Source organism: Lygodium microphyllum, chromosome 7, assembly GCF_053477565.2.
Source record: "Lygodium microphyllum isolate KBCC chromosome 7, Lygodium_microphyllum_v1.1.10, whole genome shotgun sequence".
NCBI lineage: Eukaryota > Viridiplantae > Streptophyta > Polypodiopsida > Schizaeales > Lygodiaceae > Lygodium > Lygodium microphyllum.
Window position 1 is genome coordinate 39,320,605 of NC_141141.1, and position 18,601 is coordinate 39,339,205.

At 43.7% G+C, this 18,601-nt stretch overlaps 1 protein-coding gene across 8 annotated transcripts in view; it reads left to right on the forward strand.

The window, feature by feature from the left end:
* The first annotated feature begins 2,296 nt into the window (after nucleotides 1-2,296).
* The window catches only part of LOC148033368 (acyl-coenzyme A oxidase 3, peroxisomal-like), a 39,156-nt gene continuing 22,851 nt past the window's right edge, over nucleotides 2,297-18,601 (forward strand). For 5 of the 8 annotated variants that reach the window (XR_015691303.1, XR_015691304.1, XR_015691305.1 and 2 more), the window contains exons 1-8: nucleotides 2,297-2,608; nucleotides 3,357-3,696; nucleotides 4,171-4,288; nucleotides 4,377-4,484; nucleotides 4,605-4,777; nucleotides 4,898-4,997; nucleotides 5,146-5,220; nucleotides 5,305-5,435. Coding sequence is in view for 5 of the 8 variants with exons in the window: in XM_087681275.1 (XP_087537401.1) it covers nucleotides 2,461-2,608; nucleotides 3,357-3,696; nucleotides 4,171-4,288; nucleotides 4,377-4,484; nucleotides 4,605-4,777; nucleotides 4,898-4,997; nucleotides 5,146-5,220; nucleotides 5,305-5,435 (1,193 nt within the window). In the remaining 3 variants the exon portion in view is untranslated. Of the gene's footprint in view, nucleotides 2,609-2,634; nucleotides 3,202-3,299; nucleotides 3,697-4,170; nucleotides 4,289-4,376; nucleotides 4,485-4,604; nucleotides 4,778-4,897; nucleotides 4,998-5,145; nucleotides 5,221-5,304; nucleotides 5,436-18,601 lie in introns of those variants that run through there. The other 3 variants (XM_087681278.1, XM_087681276.1, XM_087681279.1) reach the window with 3 other exon arrangements.

Sequence of the window (18,601 nt, forward strand, 5' to 3'; positions counted from 1 at the left end):
CCCAAGTAAAACTTACAAAGTAAATATCTCAACTAGGTGACCAAGATCCATCATGCCTCTATACATTAGCTAAATGTTCACAAATATAGATTAGCATGATAAGTAACATATTAATTAAGTTATTTTCTAGAATACTAAAATTAAATTCATAAAATAAAAATTCTAGCCATAAATATCAGTAATCAAGAATACTTAAGAGCCTTCTAATGGGAGCACACACAACCCAAATCATTAACTATGTATTTTACGAAATCACCTATGTATGCTTTCACTCAAGTACACAACAACAAACCTCGATGATTGCAAAGCACATTTGCCACCATCAACTCTTCACCCAAGGAAAAACCATACCTCCTTGAGAATGTGTCTCACATTGAAGAAGAATCATTTAAGGCACTCATCCCTTCAATGATGCACACAAGGGAGAATCATTTAAAGTGATCATCCCCTTGCATAGATGCCTCTTGAAAATGTGCTTCCTTGTTGCTTGTTGTGACACGTGAATTGGGGCTTTTGATCAACTTTACATTAATGCTAAGTCCTAAAATTTGCTAGTACCAGTAGTAGGTCCTAATTTAGCCTCTCCTCCACAAGCATATTGGTTGCCCCATGTAGCATGTCAAACACTGATATTCCAATCACTCATAAGGATATAACTTTTGCCAGATTTTAACATGGACAAATGAGACATTCAGGCATAGAGTGACCAAATGTCCACATCTTCCCACCCATGCTAACCTTAATGGTGAAGGCATCATCTTGCTTTTCTATCCAAAACAATGTAGGATTCAACCCAGTCTTAGCCAATACCATGATGCCTTCTTGCCCTTGTAGTATCCACTAACTCGTATCATGCTTCCTATATACTAATCTTTATTTCCTAGAGATCAAGTTTTCCGACTTATGGATCTTCAACTACTGGGTAATGCATCTTTTTTATGGTGTGAATATATTCCCATTGCATTCCAATTCACTATAATGATTTTTTGACAACATTTATCCATGAATATATAAATCACTATCTACGAACTCATCATCTTCCACTCTTAGATCTAAATAGAAATTTTATCAACCAGAGGAATACTAGAAAACTTTTTATTTGAGACCTTTCTCTTACCTTTGCGTAAAGAGCCACTACTAGATTAGATCAATTGTGCCAAAGAGCTCAAGATCATTTTGGTGGAGGGTTGCGCTTGCCCCACATCATGTATGTTTTCCTATCTCCTTTGGTCACCCCATTGGAGCTAGAAGAAGAATGGATATATAAATCTTTTGCTTAGTGCTGCAAAAAGTACTCCAACTTTGCTCTCTATCCATTCACAAAACCTAGGGAACAGCACCCACACAAGGCATTCAGAAAACCTAAGGAAAAACATCTAGACAACTTTTGCTTAGTGCTGCAAAAAGTACTCCAACTTTGCGCTCTATCCATCTAGAAAACTTAGGGAACAACACACACACAAGGAATTTAGAAAACCTAAGGAACAACTTCTAGACAAGGCATTTGTGCATGAGCACTCCCTTTGCCAAGAAGCTAGAGGTCTATGGGAGTATATACACCAAGCTTCCCTTATAGCCAACTAAGTTGTACATGATCGAATCTCTTTCGTACTTTGAACCAATGATAGCAAGGTAAAAGTCATTTCTAGCAGACCTAAGTTGCCATACCATGACCCATGCTTGATAGGTTTGAAGGAACCATTTTTAGAGTTTTGTAAGAGGGTTTTCCATAAAATAGAAGTATAGATACACAAGGTAAAAGTTGGTGTACCTTGAGACAAGTAGTAAGGATGCCACTAGGACTTTGAGGAACTTTCTTCCTTTAGTCATCCTTGATTGTTTTGCACCATTGTGGAACGGGAGGTCCTTACGGAGCTACATCTTGATGCACTCCATATTGATATCATTGCAAGCAACATGAACATAGACAAGATCATGCACTCCCCTACTTGAACTATCTTTGCTAAAACTGTTAGGCCCTGCTTGGTCAAGTGGGTAGTTACTTGCATGTGATCGCATGCATGCAAGGAGGAGGACGACAAAGTGGCCCTCTTAGTGGAGTACCTGATGACTGCTAGCCCAGTAAAGCACATTAATTGTGAGTTGATAGTCTCAGGCGAAGCATCCTTTCCCTCGACTTTTTTGTTCACTCACTCTATCTTTTCTAAGATATCTCAACTTGTTTTAGGCTATGCAAGCATGCAAATGGTAGTCACCTATTGGATGAACTTGATTTAAAATGGAAACAAATAAGAGGAGTGAGAGGAATCGATCGTTGTAACTCGTTTGTAGTTAGCCTCACGATTGCTCAGATTATCAGACCGGATTTAGCAAATCAGCAGAATTTGCGCGTGTCGTGCATCTTCCTGTTTTGTGGCAAAAGGCACATACTTGACACTTGGCTGATGTCTCGTGCGAGGTTTGACTCTTTTTTACAGCAGTCTCTGTTGCTCCAATCAGATGAGAATGGACAAGCGCTCGTCGGCCTCCACCGTAGCTCACAGGACAGCAGTCCTGGCTGCACAGCTCTCTCCGGTTGCTCATCACCATGGCCGCCATCTCGTTCCTCACACCTGTCTACACTATCAACCCCCGGAGCACGCTTCTGGTCCGTCAACAAATCTGTCTCCTTACGAAGAATCGTAATGGTCATATGAATTTTTAATATCACGTCTGCACTATGATCTTCGTAAAGCCTGTCACAAGAAGTTTCGACATTTTGCTATGTGGGAAAATGGGCTGTTTTCCTTTGTTTTCTCCCGTGGTGTTTTTAACATCATGAGATTCTGCTGGAGAGCCATCGCATACCTAGCTAGGCGAGGGGGGACCGGCCCGGGGTACGAAATTTTATTATCAGGTCTGCACGATGATTTTCGTGAAACCTGTCATAAGAGATTTTCAACGATGATCGTAAAGCCTGTCACAATAAATTTTCAACCTTTTCCCAAAGGGCATCTCTTCCCTTGGTTTTCAAAATCACGAGCTTTTCTCCTGCGAAGGCATCGCATACCAAGCTATGCACAATTGTGGCCACCCCAGGCCGGCAACCCCTGGCCCAAACCACCCCTAGCTAGGTATGCAGTCAGTCCCTCGGGAATCTGTCTAGAACTTCTTGTGGTAAGGCATGTCAATCGCTAATAGCAGATATGTTTTTGGATCTAACGTTTCTTGCACGAGAAAGTACCTATCGGGGGGATTCACGTAGAGCAAGCTTGTTTCACTTTTTGATCAAACCTGATTCCATTGTCACGTATAGCTTTCGGCTAATTCAATCTGAAAGAACTGCTTGAACCAAATAGGCTGGCCTTGGTACCATTTCTGAGCATGATACATGTACGAATGTTGATGATGGGCAGAGCCGCCAGCTTTCAACATCTCGGCCATGAGGAAATTGATGGATGGCCATGACATAGAAAGACGGACTGCCATTTTCAACCTGATAGCCAGCAGTGAGCTGTTCCATTTGAAGGAAATTGGGGGCAGGGTTTTTGTAGCTCCAGATTACAACCAAACTATGGAGCAACAAAGGGAAATGACCATAAAAAGGATCAAGTTCCTATTAAGCAAAGGGGTATTCAAGGGCTACCTCACAAGCAATGACCCAGAAGTCGCCCTTTCCCGAGCAGCTGTGTTTGAAGTCTTAGGGAATTTCGATCATTCTCTTGGTGTCAAGGTTGGACTTCAGTTCAACTTATGGTAAGCTTTTGTTTCATCTTACCTTAACCCATTAGCAGTTTCCTGTATGCCTTTGGCCCACTGTATCTGGATGTTCTTTCTTGAATGTTGCAATGAAAATCAACAGGCTTTTCATATGCTTGCAGTTTCTTCTCACTGACACTATATTCAGCCTATCCACAATTGTTTCTGCACAGACATATAACTATACTGCTTTATCCATCCTAATTCTGACAGGTTCATTAACTGGTTCATGTATACACAAGTCCTCCATTCTGTCTGATCCCTTGTTCAAATATTCTGTCCTTTTGTTTTGCTCATTGTCTCATTGGTTTGGACCCTATCTGGCACTATAAGCCTCAAAAATTGGTTTGAACTGCCTTGCCAAGATCCATACACGCCTACCAAATTTTCTTTGAAGGACGTATGTATGGTATATGAACCACTTGTCTGCTTCATTTAAAACTTCTGGAGCTTATAGGCTATTTGGGGCAGGGGGGGTGCAATTAGGTTTCTTGGGACCAAGCGCCACCATGAAAAGTGGCTAAAGCCTACTGAAGAGTACTTAGTACAAGGATGTTTTGCAATGAGTGAGCTTGGACATGGGAGCAATGTGAGTATGAATCTTGATACCTTTTCTACAACAGAGTGAAATTTGATTGGTGTGAGGACTTCTCTCACAACATTTATTGTATTAGTAGGTGCGTGGCATTGAGACAGTGGCCACATATGATGGTGTGACCCAAGAATTTGTCATCAATACTCCTTCTGAATCTGCTCAAAAGTATTGGATTGGAGGGGCTGCAAATGTATTTTTCTGGCCTTGCACAAACTAATCACCACCCCATTCCTTTGCTTTGCATTATCTGGGTTAAAGGAGTCCTATTTTTGCAATGGATTGGGAGATAATGTCTGTTTTCTTCTTGTAGGATGCAACACATGCAGTGGTTTTCTCACAGCTTCAGATAAATGCAAAGCAGCAAGGGGTTCATGCCTTCATTGTCCAGATTAGAGATGAAAGAGGTTCCATTTGCCCTAGAATCCGTATAGCTGATTGTGGTCATAAAATTGGGCTCAATGGGGTAGACAATGGACGAATATGGTAAATGTTGGTCTTTATAGAACTCCAGAGCTGACAATCATTTTAAATATTTTCTGATTAAGTATAGTGATGACTGAAGACTCAGAAGATAACACTTGCAACTTGTCTGCTGGTAGTAAGGTTTGATAACGCACGTGTTCCACGAGAGAACCTGCTCAACTCAGTTGCTGATGTTTCTCCAGATGGGCAATATATCAGCTCAATATTGAATCCTGAAAAGGTAAAGATGTCCTCATACAAATACTGTGAAGTATTTCTGTCAATGGGTGATCCTAATGAGGATATTTCTGTTCTGTCATATGATTGTCTTTTGGAATCAGTTTGCACCATTTTTGAGGACTTATAGCTTACTTCTGCTGCGTCTACAGAGGTTTGGTGCATTTATGGCACCCCTTACAGGTGGACGAGTTTCAATTGCTGTCAGTTCTGTCTACAAAGCTAAGGTAACATCATGTTTCATAACGCCTGTCACATTATACACATGATATGGGCATCTTTGAACAGGTTTGAGTCACTGTATGAGACAGCTTGGACTTGCAATTGCTATTCGATATGCACTTACTAGAAGAGCATTTTCCCTTGGCTCTAACAGCCTGGAAACTTTACTTCTTGATTACCCTAGTTACCAACATCGATTACTTCCTCTCCTAGCAAAGACGTAAGTTGCACATTTTCTTATATTTTTTTGTTTTTTTTTTGGTTTTAGGATTTGGTTAAGAGAATAAAAAGGGTTTGTTTAAAATTGTGATTATTATGATTATAGAGGTTTTTTGGTATGAGACCAAAGTACGGTTTCATCTTTAGTTGTTGACCTTTAATAAATTTGTAGGGAAGAAAAGTGTGACTGGCCAGCACAGCCACATTGTGTATCTATCAAAATGGTGTTTCCAAATGGTGGAGTGCACAAGAGCTGTGAGGCCCTTAGGTGTCCATATTCTGCCCTCTCATTCAGTGCCAAAATCTCCCAACTGAGCTCGTTAGGCACTTCCATAGCATGTAGTCTGTGTATCAATGTGTCTCCCGCCATTGTGTCAAAAGCTTTGTGGAAATTTACAAAGCAGCAATAGATGCATCGAACATGAGCCCTGCCCTACTCAACGACCCCTCTGAGTGTGAGGATGTGATCTAATGTAGAGAAGCCTCTCCTAAAGTGATCTTGTCCCTATGCTCTGAGCCCCCTACATCTCCCCCATCTGCCAACTCCTCTTCACATATGGCCCCACTAAATATGTAAGCTATGAACTTTGCCACCAAATCTCTAAATAGCATGGCCACTCCTATCTATAACCTCTCACTTGTGGGAGTATAGTATGTGGTCCTTGTTGTGTCTCCGAGTAAAATACTATGTCCCTCCCTCTAAATGTCTCCTCAAATGCTTCCATATCGAGTCGTAGAGCTTCATTACAATTCCAAGCTACTACTATAAGGTTGGTCTCATAGGTCTCGCACTGTCATTTGGTCTCTCTCCATGATCACCACTCTTCCTCCTTTGTAGAAGGCTAGCTTGCCCTCTTCCCAAGCTGCCTTGATTCTTGGCATGCACTCCCTCATCTGGGCTAGTTGGGTTATAGTGTAGAGTAGTGTGTAAAGCGATGTATAACATAGAATCCACATAGGGATACACCAAAAAAGGAAGCCAGTGGGTTAGTGAAGGCCTCATGATTGGATGTGTAATTGAGTAATGATACAATTGTGAGAGTGCGCAATGGAAAGGAAAGGAGAGAAGGAGATTGAATCAACATAGGAGAGAAGGAACAAAATGACTGCAATGGCTGAAAGATACAAGGTTGGAATGGTAAGCCCCTATGGCATATATATGTCTAGATATCATTAGGGCAATCAATTGAATTGGATGTGAGTGGGAGGGCCCCACCTATTGTTGAGAAACCACTTCTTCAGTTTATACACTTCATTTAGGGTTTCGCACTGATAGCCCCAAAAAGGGATGGTGTCCACATTTTGGCTACTTTTCAATGGGTGCCCACACAATGGTGCGCCATCCTAGACAACTTATGTCTATAAATAGGCAGTCACTTCATTCATTCATGACCACCTTCTTTAGTCACCACCACCACTTCATTCATTCTCCACTCCTTTTCTTGTGACACTCTTTCCACGTCACTGCTGTCTACACCCCTTGTGGACGACATCGTAGTTCGTGGCCTTCTTCTACCCGGCGTCACTTTCCACTAGCTAGCGTCATCTTCTTCTTTGCATTTGCTGCATCCGGAGTGTCTCCACCAGTTGGCATTAGCTCCCATTAGCCTGGTGAGTTGTTGGCATTTGCGTTTCGCATCTGAAGGCCTTCTCTTTGCCAAGCGTCAGCTTTCTACACCTGGCAACAGCTTTACTAAAACAGCCCTAAAACATGGTTAATTAACGAAGAAACCTTGTTTATTTAAAAGAAATGCATTTCTAGAGAGTGTCTATGTCCCATAAGCACAAACCCACTTGGGAGGGCCCAAACTTTCTGTAAATAAGTATGCTGCCCTCCATTCAGCTCTCAATCTCGTTTTTGAAGGTTTTAAGTGTTTTTCAGCTTGCTACCCACACCCCTTTCGTAAAAGACATCGCAGTCTCAGCTGTCCCTTGCTGTCATCTACAGTCTGGCATGTGTTTCTAGCCTTCCACCGACAGTTTGCAACTGTTTACAATAGAGAGACTGTTGCTAATCACTCTCGATTCAGAAAATAATCTCGTTTTTGCAGATTTCAGGTACTTCAGCTTGCTTCCTACACCTCGGACTCGGAGGACATGGCGGTCCAAGCTGGCGATTGCTGTCTATAACAGTCTGGTGCTTGTTTCCAGCCTACCACACACTGTTTGGAGCTGATTTCAGCATATTGACTGTTGCTACTGGTTTTTTCTGCGTTTTTAGTCTTTCTCTCTCCTCACCTACATTTTTATTATTTCTCTCTCTTGCACTGCCATCTGCATCAGATCCAGCCTTCCTTGGTTGCGTTTTATGGTGTCCGACATCTAGAGGCTGCCTTGCTGCGATTCGGGATCCGTTTAAAGTACAACATACTCTCCAGCTCATTATCCCTACCTTGATCCTTGAGATACAGGTGTTGAGATTCAATATTCATTCACTACATAGTGTGTTTACTGCATGAGCATTGTATATTCAATAGTCATATCGTTTCATTTATTCACTATGTCAATTGTCTCTGAGAGCTACCCTAACCCTAATTGTGTTTTTTGATCAGTCTGTGCTTTGTCGTACGATTGTTATTTGTGTTTTTGTGTTAGGGTATTTCTTTACATGATATCAAAGCCTGGTACTCTTTGAGAAACATAGGCCTTTGATCTGAAAGTTCTTTGCATAAGTAAGAACAATAGCAAGTTCAAATGACTTCGAACATAACAATATCAATTCAGTCTCCAGAATCAACTATGCGGAGAATCGAGCGTGAGTGGGCAGATCAGCTTGCTCCACAAAGTTCCGACATGGTGGAAGATACTTCTGACCACATAGAAGAAAAGCTATATAAGCTGTCCAATGAAGAATATCATGTGATCATGGCTTATAGACGAAAGAAGATTGAGGAGCTCGATCAAAGGATTGTCCTTCAAGAGAAGCTACCCAATGAAGGTATGCATGAATTTCTCTCTTCAGATGTTGCGCATAAATCTGATGATATTGCAAGGCCGTTGAGGCCTCCATCAGGGATGGGCCCTCCTTGTTGGAGAAAGAGATCCGGAGTATGTTCCATTCTTTCATCCTCTTCCGTCCACTCTGGTGCAAGGTACTTTAGATTCGTCTTTTGTTCCTTCTTCTTTTACTTTTTCTGCTTTGCAATATACTGGTACAAAACATGAGGAAGACAGAGTATAGCCCGTTGATTAAGGAAAATGTTCTCTTGAGGACCAATTCTTGTATGTTAACACATGTCATGGGGATTATAAGAAAAAGCCAGGTACCTCTTCTTCTACCCTTCTTTTCAGTTTACTTCTCAAAATTAGAATGAATTTGGTGTTTCTATTCCTTCATTACATGGTGCATCTTCATTATCGTCTTTTCATTTTCAATCATTAAATGGGAAAAATGAACAAAATGTAACTTCACCTTTCACTCCATAAATTCAAAACCCACCCATCCCACCATCTTCATCCGCTACTTGTCCACTTCCATTCACACCATTCACATTCCCATTTTAGACACCTCATGTTGCACTGCACATCACACCGGGGGGTTATGGAAACATAGGCATATCTTTTAGGACCTCATCCTTGCCTCAGCCGGGTGGTGTTCCATCTTCTTCTCACACATTTTTGGGATCATTGTAGCCTGGGTATCCCTCCCATTCTCTCTCGAGTGTGGATTAGTTGGTATCACAGTTTGCCTGCATGGCCCTTACCTAGTGGACCTTCTAGTCATCTTGCTGTGCCCTAGCCGAACTTTGGATAAGGCTATCCTGTCCCAGTGCCTCCACCTACACTTGCACCTTATGGAAACATTCATGTTCAAATGCCTTCGCCTCAATTAACACTCATTGGACATTCACAATCCATTTCTGCCTACCTGCCTTTTCCTCCTCCTTATCGGACCCCTCTATCACCACCAAAATCTTATTCCCCATCCATCTTACCCCACTTTCTTGACACCTCATGATTCTAAATCATCTTCAGCCAATCATGCATTCAATGACAAGACTCGTTTTAACGGGTCAAACTTTACCACTTGATCGAATCTGATGAGACATGTCCTTAACTCATAGAACCTATGGGATCTTATGTAGGGGTTGGATCCCCAACCCAATCCCGCACTTGTTCCATACAAGGTCGTCCGCTCATGGAAGGCTATGAATGTCTCCGCTATTGTCGAGCTGATGCAGGGCTTATTGCCTGAGTTTCATTCTTAGCTTCAGTATTTTGACCTAGCGTCAGAGCAATGGGCACACTTGATTGACCGCTATGCGGCTCGGGATAGGACTCGTCGTATAAATCTTGACCATGAGCTTCAAAATTTCAAAATATCTGACCGGGATGGCTTGAAAGTCAAGTTGGCTGAGTACTAGCGTCTTCTTGCCAAATTCTCTACTACGGGGACTTCTAAGTCCTCTGACGATCAAGTCACACTGTTTCTAAACAAACTCCCCAGGAAATTTTTCAATTTTGTGGAAAGTATAGTTTCAAAGCCTACCATGCTTACTTTCTATGAATTTGAGTGTCAGCTATTGTACTATGCATGGTTGTTTGATCAATTTTCATATGAATACTACCTTAGAGGGGGCTCTTGTTGCTCATTCTTAGAGGGGGCAACAAGGGAAGGGTAAAAAAAATCAAACTTCCACTCAAAAACAAAATCGGTTCGGGGATTCACAAGGAAACTCCTAGTCACAACTCAAACCCGGGTGGTAGAATGTACCTAAAAAGAATAGGTATTGTCAACATTGTCAAAAGGCTGGCCATTTTGACGATGAGTGTTGATCAAAGCCAAGAGGCACAATACTAAAATCTAAGTCTTAGACCCCCGCTCCTCAGTCAGAGGCAACCCACAGTAGGGGAGGTAGAATGATGGCAAGGGGCAGTTTAAAGGTTAGACTGATACTGCCATTGCTCAACCATCTCACTCGACAACGTTCTTAACTCTAGAGGGCTTGTTTGACTGGTCTGCCGAGACCCACATCGTCTCCGTAGAGACATTAGATGCGAGTCTCGTTCATTCCTGTGAGTTGCCTCCCGATGAGGTTACTCGTCACAGCCGAGCACTTTAGTTCCTGTTTGGGTTGTGGACAGTGGAGCTACCCATCACATGACTCCTATAGAGGACATCTTCCGTATTCGAGTCCCTGTTGTCGGGTGGGTCCGTATAGGAAACAACTTCTCAGTCAAGATTCAGGCTCAAGGTTACACTAGTTTTGCCACTCACAAGGATTCGGATTTGGCTTCGCTGGACAATGTATACCATGCCCCTCAGCTTGGGGTGAACTTGTTATTTGTTCAACAACTTTGCCGGTTGGGGCGAATTGTTTTTTTTACAGCGACCATAGTCGAGGTCCTTGACTCTCAGACTGGTTTAGTGATTGCTTGTGGTAAGGCATAACCGAATGGCCTATACCACATGACACTTTCTGACTGAGCTAAGAGCCGAGGGCTCTGTGTTCCATAGCTCCCAGGCATTAGCCACATCTTGGGAGCCTATGAACAATGAGCATCTTTGGCATTTTCGCTTAGGGCATCTTGGTTATGACTCTCTTTATGAGTTGTTATGCCGTGTGCTAGTTAAGGGCCTTCCATGCGTGAAGCTAGCTCAAGATGTCTGTAAAGCATGTCAGCTCGGAAAGTAGCACCGTATCCCATTCCCTCAGCAGTCCACACATCGTGCTGAGGCGCGTCTTAGATTGATTCATGTTGATCTTTGTGGACCGACATCCATTGCCGCCTTGAACGGCGCGCTGTACTTCTTTTTGATAGTGGATGATAATTCTAGATACATGTGGGTGTACTTTCTCAAGCATAAGTCAGATGCTTTCATATATTTTTCTGCTTGGGTACTGCTGGTTCATAACCAAACTGGACATCGTGTTGGTTGCATGAGGAGTGATAGCGGCGATGAGTTTATCTTCCACGAGTTTTCCGAGTTTCTACAGCAGCATGATATTTCTCGCCAGTTCACCTCTACCAACTCCCTCTCTCAAAATGGAGTTGTAGAGCGTAGGAACCGGACAGTCATGGAAATGGCATGCTCTATGCTGTTCGCAGTAGAGCTCCCTGAGTGCTTTTGGGTTGAGGCTGTTAACACTTCGGTGTACATCCTCAACTGGTGCCTGACTGTGGCCTCTTCCTCAGAAGACCTCGTATGAGGCATTCTTTGGCTCTCAGCCTATCATTTCCCACTTTAGAGTATTTGGGTGTCGTGCCTACACACACACACACACCTGATAATAAGATAGGAAAGCTCACTCCTCGAGCTGATCTCCTTATCTTTGTCGGATATTTTCTTTGAAGCGAAAGCCTATTGTTTGTTTGATCCTTGGACAAATAAGATGATCGTTCGGAGAGACGTACTTTTTGATGAGAGGGATATCATGCAGTCCTCTGTACCGGATTCAGATATGATTCCTCCTTCCATATCATCAGAGATCGTGCCTACTGAGCTTGGTCTATTTTCCACTCCTGACATTCCTTTAGATAATTTAGCTCCCAGGCCCCCTTCGTGAGACCCATTATCTTGTTGGTACCAGTAGACGATGTGGGATTCGGGAATCCTACCACTAGATTCCACTCCGGAGAGATCTAGAAGATCTGCCCTGGCTTGCTCCTCAAGCATCATTTGCATCGTTGTTTACAGCTGATTACATAGTGCATTCTGAGCCGGATACATGGCAAGAGGCCCTTCAACACCCTCAATGGCAAGAGGCCATGGAAAAGGAGCTAGAGAGTATTGACCGAAATGAGACTTGGACATTTGCGGATCGTCCGAGCCACAAGAAAGTCATTGGGACAAAGTGGGTTTTTAGGACCAAGCTAAATGTTGGTGGGACTTTAGACAAGTACAAGGCTCGCCTTGTAGTGCAAGGGTTTTGACAGAAGCATGGCATTGATTATGAAGAGATTTTGCCCCTACTATGCGATTGACATCTTTTCGGTTACTTCTTGCGCTAGCCACTCACCACGGTTGGCCGATATATTAGATGGATGTCGAGTGCTTTCCTCAATGGTTATTTGGAGGAGGAAGTCTATGTGGAGCAGCCACTAGGTTTTCCTTTAGGGAACCCGAGGGATAAGGCATTCCACTTGCAGAAAGCTCTTTATACAAGCACCGCGGTCTTCGTTCCATAGGATGGACGAGTTCTTACAGACTCACGGATACCATTCTACCCCTTATGACCCGAACTTATGTGTTCGATCTACTGTAGAGGGGGTCAGCTATATCCTACTATACGTTGATGACTTACTCATCACAGGCTCAGATTCTACAGCCATAGAAGAAATGAAGGCCAAGCTTAGTGCTACCTTTGAGATAATAGACCTTGGTTTGTTATCTTATTGGGGATGGAGGTAGTTCAATTTGGGGGACTGTATTTTTGTGTCACAGTAGATGTACGCACTTTAGCTCGTGGAACAACATACTTCGGCGGATCAGACGTGGCTAGTGGCCACGCGTCTTGATCCTAAAGTCCACTTGTCGAAGGATATCCCTGGCCAGTCCTTCAATGCACATACCTATCGATATGTTGTAGGGAAACTTCTTTGGTTAATTCACACTAGGCTAGATTTAGCTTACTCAGTTAGCATACTCAGCTAGTATTTCATAGCACCTAGGATGTCACATTGGATTGCATGTCTTCGTGTGTTGCGTTAGTTACGGGTGTACTTATTCTTATGGCCTGACATATGGTTCTGGTTTATGTTTGCAGGGGTGTACTGATTCTGATTGGGCAGGAGATCCTGACACCCGACGTTTCCATGGCGGCTACCTCTTTACCTTGGGCACGGCTCCGATTTCTTAGTCTAGCCGTAAGTAGGAGAGGGTGGCGGCTTCCGCGATCGAGGTTGAGTATAGGGCTCTCTTCGATGGCACCACTAAGGCCATCTACTTGAGGGGCTTATTGGCGGCACTTCACTTTTCTTGTGACTCTCCCACCATTGTCTACTGCGACAACCAGAGTGCTAGTGGCCTTGCAGGAAATCCGATCATCATACCATGGACGCGGCATGTGGGAGTCCACTTCCATTTTTCCAGAGAGCAGGTTGAACTAGATACTATCCGCCTCAAGTTTGTGCCTTCCTCTGATAATTTTGCAGACATCTTGACCAAAGCAGTCAACCGGCCACGGTTCTTTAGTACCTGCTATACCCAGGATCGGCTTGGATATAACCTCCCCTACTTCTTCCGATTGACGGGGAGAGGGTGCTTCCCTCTTGCTTTTCTTTCCAGTTTGAGAGGGGGCGAACTTGTTCTCTTGATAGTGCCAGTGATGATACTTACAGTTTTTAGACATTCATTCATTTATTCTTTTGTATTGTATTATGGATATTTGTAACTTCATCCGCACTGTCAGGATGATATGATTGTAAAAGGGCGCTTGGGCAAGTGAACAATTCCCCTGCAAGGGCACTGTCCAAGTAGCACCGTTGCATTGCATCTTGCATGAGGATGACATTTGCATCTCCCTTTGCATTACCCAATGCATTGGCATTTTGTTCATGTAAACGTGGATCTATGTGCATTTATCCCTTTTTGGTCTTTTGGAGTGGTCGACTCTAGATCCACCATATTCGTGGCATTGCACATGGCAGTCTCCAAGGCAGTCTTTCCCTAGCTTGCTTGCTTGCTTTGCTTGTCTTACTTGCTTCACATATTTGCTATATACATATCTTAGCCATTTTTCTTCTTCACCGACACCCAGTAATGGTAGGGATAGTATGCTTGTTTTGTGAAGGTCTTGGGTTTGACAATCCCTTATCACTCTTCCGTATTGGGGCACGGATACTCAATAGGACGAAAACTGATTTGCAACCCTCATTTAATGCTAAATCTATCAAATCTCAAAAGCCCTCAACAAAAAAAAAGTCCATAGCTGATTCCATCCGCCTTTGTAGGGCTTGGTAGGCCGTTGGGCAGCCAATGAGTATCCTTTGTCCGATGCCATGTCCTCTCTGGGGTGATCACTTGGGCTCCCTCGATAAGATAACCATCGCCTTTGTAGTCTTAGTAGGCCACTAGGTAGTCGACGCACACCCTTTCTCCGATGCTCTAGCTGCTTTGGGGTGGGATGCCTTGGGGTAAAATATAACGAAAAAGGGCTTGGCTGGCCTTTCTTCTCATGGCACCGTTGTTGGCCTGAGAGGGGGATGTTGAGCTAAAAAATGCATTAGCTTTACTAAAATAGCCCCAAAACATGCTTAATTAATGAAGAAACCTTGTTTATTTAAAAGAAATGCGTTTCTAGAAAGTGTCTGTCCTATAAGCACAAACCTACTTGGGAGGGCTTAAACTTTCTATAAATAAGTATACTGCTCTCCATTCAGCCCTCAATCTCGTTTTTGTAGGTTTCAGGTGTTTTCAGCTTGTTGCCCACACCCCTTTCGTGGAGGACATCACAGTCATTTCGGGCACGAAAACTCAATAGAACGAAAACTGATTTGCAACCCTCATTTAATGCTAAATCTATCAAATCTCAAAAGCCCTCAACAAAAAAAAGTCCATAGCTGATTCCATCCGCCTTTGTAGGGCTTGGTAGGCCATTGGGCAGTTGATGGGTACCCTTTGTCCGATGCCATATCCTCTTTGGGGTGATCACTTGGGCTCCCTTGGTAAGATAACCATTGTCTCTGTAGTCTTATAGGCCACTAGGCAGCCGACGGGCATCCTTTGTTCGATACTCTAGCTGCTTTGGGGTGGGACGCCTTGGGATAAAATATAATGAAAAAGGGCTTGGCTAACCTTCCTTCTCATGGCACCATTGTTGGGCTTGAGAGGGGGTGTTGAGCTAAAAAATGCATCAGCTTTACTAAAATAGCTCCAAAACATGCTAAATTAATGAAGAAACCTTGTTTATTTAAAAGAAATGCGTTCCTAGAGAGTGTCTGTGTCCCATAAGCACAAACCTTCTTGGGAGGGCCCAAACTTTCTATAAATAAGTATGCTGCCCTCCATTCAGTCCTCAATCTCGTTTTTGTAGGTTTCAGGTGTTTTCAGCTTGCTGCCCACCCCTTTCGTAGAGGACATCGCAGTCTTAGCTATCCCTTGCTGTCATCTATAGTCTGGCACCTGTTTCCAGCCTTCCACCCACAGTTTGCAATTGTTTAAAGCAGAGCGACTGTTGCTTATCACTCTTCATTTAGAAAATAATCTCGTTTTTGCAGATTTCATGTATTTCAGCTTGTTGTCCACACCCTAGACGCGGAGGACATCGCGGTCTAAGCTGGCCATTGCTGTTCAGCATACTGACTGCTGCTACTGGTTTTTCTTGTTTTTTTAGTCTCTCTCTCTCCTATACTTCTAGCTGTATTAAATCTAGCCTTCCTTGGCTACGTTTGTTGGTGTTCAACATTCGGAGGCTACCTTGCTGCAATTCGGGATCCGTTCAAAGTATGACACACTCTCCAGCTCATTACCCCTGCCCTGATCCTTGAGATACAGGAGTTGAAGGTTCAGTATTCATTCACTGCATAGTGTGTTTACTACATGAGCATTGTATATTCAGTAGTCATATCATTTCATTTATTCATTGTGTTTATTGTCTCTGAGTTACTCTAACCCCAACTGTGTTCTTTTATCAGTTTGTGCTTTGTCATACGATTGTTATTTGTGTTTTTGTGTAAGGGTATTTCTTTATAGCTCTAGTCCAACACACCCCAAGTATTTGTGTTTTGCAGCCTCGGGGCTTCCTCTGCATGTGGCGTCATCACCTGGTTCTTGGTGTCAGCATCTAGGGTGCTCTCCTTAAGTTTGATTGCTTCAACACTCTAGGATTTGCATTTTGCTACATAGGTCACTCCTCGGCACTGGAGGAGTGCGGTTCGCTCCCTTGATAGCTGCTGATCATCTTCCACATCTTCGATAGCACTAGAGAACTACGGTTCCCTCCCTTGACAATTGTCCTTCACCTTCCGGTGATTACTTTGATAGCCCACTGCTCGGATAATTGCGTTTTACTCCCTTCATTGTGCAGGTTCCCACAAGTGTTGTTGCCTAATTCAAACAGGACAGTGCAGTTATCTTTTGAGCTTTGGCTCCGCTGTATCAACTTTTCTTCTCATAGTATGATTTAGTGTATCATCACCGTGTTTTTCTTGTCTCTGAGTTTCTTCTCTCTCTCAATGTTTTCCATACACACTTTGTGTTTCTCCCCGCAAACTCTCTTGCCTCTTTGCACCGTCACACATTTTGACACGGTATTAGAGTATACCTGTCATGTTTACATGGTATTAGAGCATACTTGTTATTTTGACAGGGTATCAAAGTGCAGAAGCTCAGAGAGCTAAAGACCTTGTTCATCAGAGAAGGCAGAGACAGGTTGCGGGTTTGGCATCATCTACTAATTTTCCCCCTTCATTTCCACTGCATCACTAGGAGATAGAGATACCCTTCTCTTTCTCTCCTACTCACCTACCTTTTCCAAGTTGACACTCTAGTGCTATGACTTCTCCACAGGCAGATGGACGGACCACTGGGTGCTCCTCTTCCAGCATCATTGAAACTCCCACCGATGCTTGCTAACATGGATCCTTGCTCCCTACACTGCCGGAGTATATGCGCCTACCCGCAGGCACTCGTTGTGCCACCTCTCCCTTCCGGGCCACAGAGTTTATTTTGCATTGGCTTTCAGAATTTTATACTCAAGGTAATTAGACGCATTTGATGCGCATTAAGCCCTTTTGAGCTACAGGAGGATCGACGGGTACCATGACGTCCTCGTGACCACCGCAATGCACTACGGAGGTTGCTTCTACTTCTTCTAGGTTTTTAGGAATGCCACCTCGACAAGCCGCGGTTTTGCAATTCGCTCCCCTGAGAGATGGTGATTGTTGGATAGTATCCCCTTGGCAATCCGCTCCTTCGAGAGACAGTGATTGTTTGCCACCTTCCATTACTTCCGCTCCGCAGTCCACTCCACTGAGAGAGAGCAACTGTTGCCCACCCTTGGCTAAGTTTGAGCCTCAGCCTGAGTCTCACCTTTCCTTATCTTGGACTATTCAGGTTCTAGAGGCCACCTCTGGGAGTTCTTTGATATCTTTGATACCCCTAATACCTTCTTTGGCACGATCGACGACACTTCCTTTGTCATCAGACGATTCAGAGTCCGTGATCCATGAACTTTTATATTCCCTATCTCTTGCGAGGGGGATATACTCTATTTGCTTTCCAAGGGGAATCCTACTTTTTTGGCTTTCAAGGGGGCCCCTCCCCCACCACCCCTAATGGAGGCACCTTCTCCTCATGAAGTTCTTCACCCACCATTTCCTCATTGGGGTTGGCTGTCTTCGCACAGTCATTTCTCCTATTGATACCCAGGATCTTCAGAGATCGCCTAGGTCGGGGGGCCTTGGAGGTTCAACCATGACTTGGTGATGAGACCTTCGAATTCCTTTTAGCATGGAGTTCTTGAGCTAGTGGCTTCTCTCTTGAGGTGGAGTTAGGTTCTCCAATTCATCCCATCTATTGTTCCTTACTACAGGTTACCTTTCAGTTGGAAATCTTGGATCTCCGGGATCCTCTCCATCTTCATTATATCTCTCTTCACTCCTCTTTCTTCATTCCTTTTTAGGCTTGAGAGGGGGTGTTGAGAAACCACTTCTTCAGTTTATACATTTCATTTAGGGTTTTGCATTGACAGCCCCAAAAAGAGCTAGTGTCTACATTTTGGCTACTTTTCAGTGGATGCCCACATAGTGGTATGCCACCCTAGACCGCTTATGCCTATAGATAGGCAGTCACTTCATTCATTCATGACCACCCTCTTCGGTCATCACCACCACCACTTTAGTCATTCTCCACTTCTCTTCTTTTGACACTCTTTCCATGCCGCTGCTACCCACACCCCTTGCGGAGGACATCGTAGTTCATGACCTTCTTCCACTTGGCGCCAATCTCCACTAGTTGGCATCTTTTTTTTTGAATTTGTTGCATCCGGAGTGTCTCCACCAGTTGGCGTTAGCTTCCATCAGCCTGGCGACTTGGTGGCATTTGCGTTTAGCATCTAGAGGCCTTCTCTTTGCCAGGCATCAGCTTCCTACACCTGGCGACACCTTTCTGCTATATTGATGGCTGCCTTCTTACTCCCTCCTCCAATTCGACAAAACCTAGGTATTTGCATTTTGCAGCTTGGGGACTTCCTCTATATCTGGTATCATCACTTGCTTTTTGGC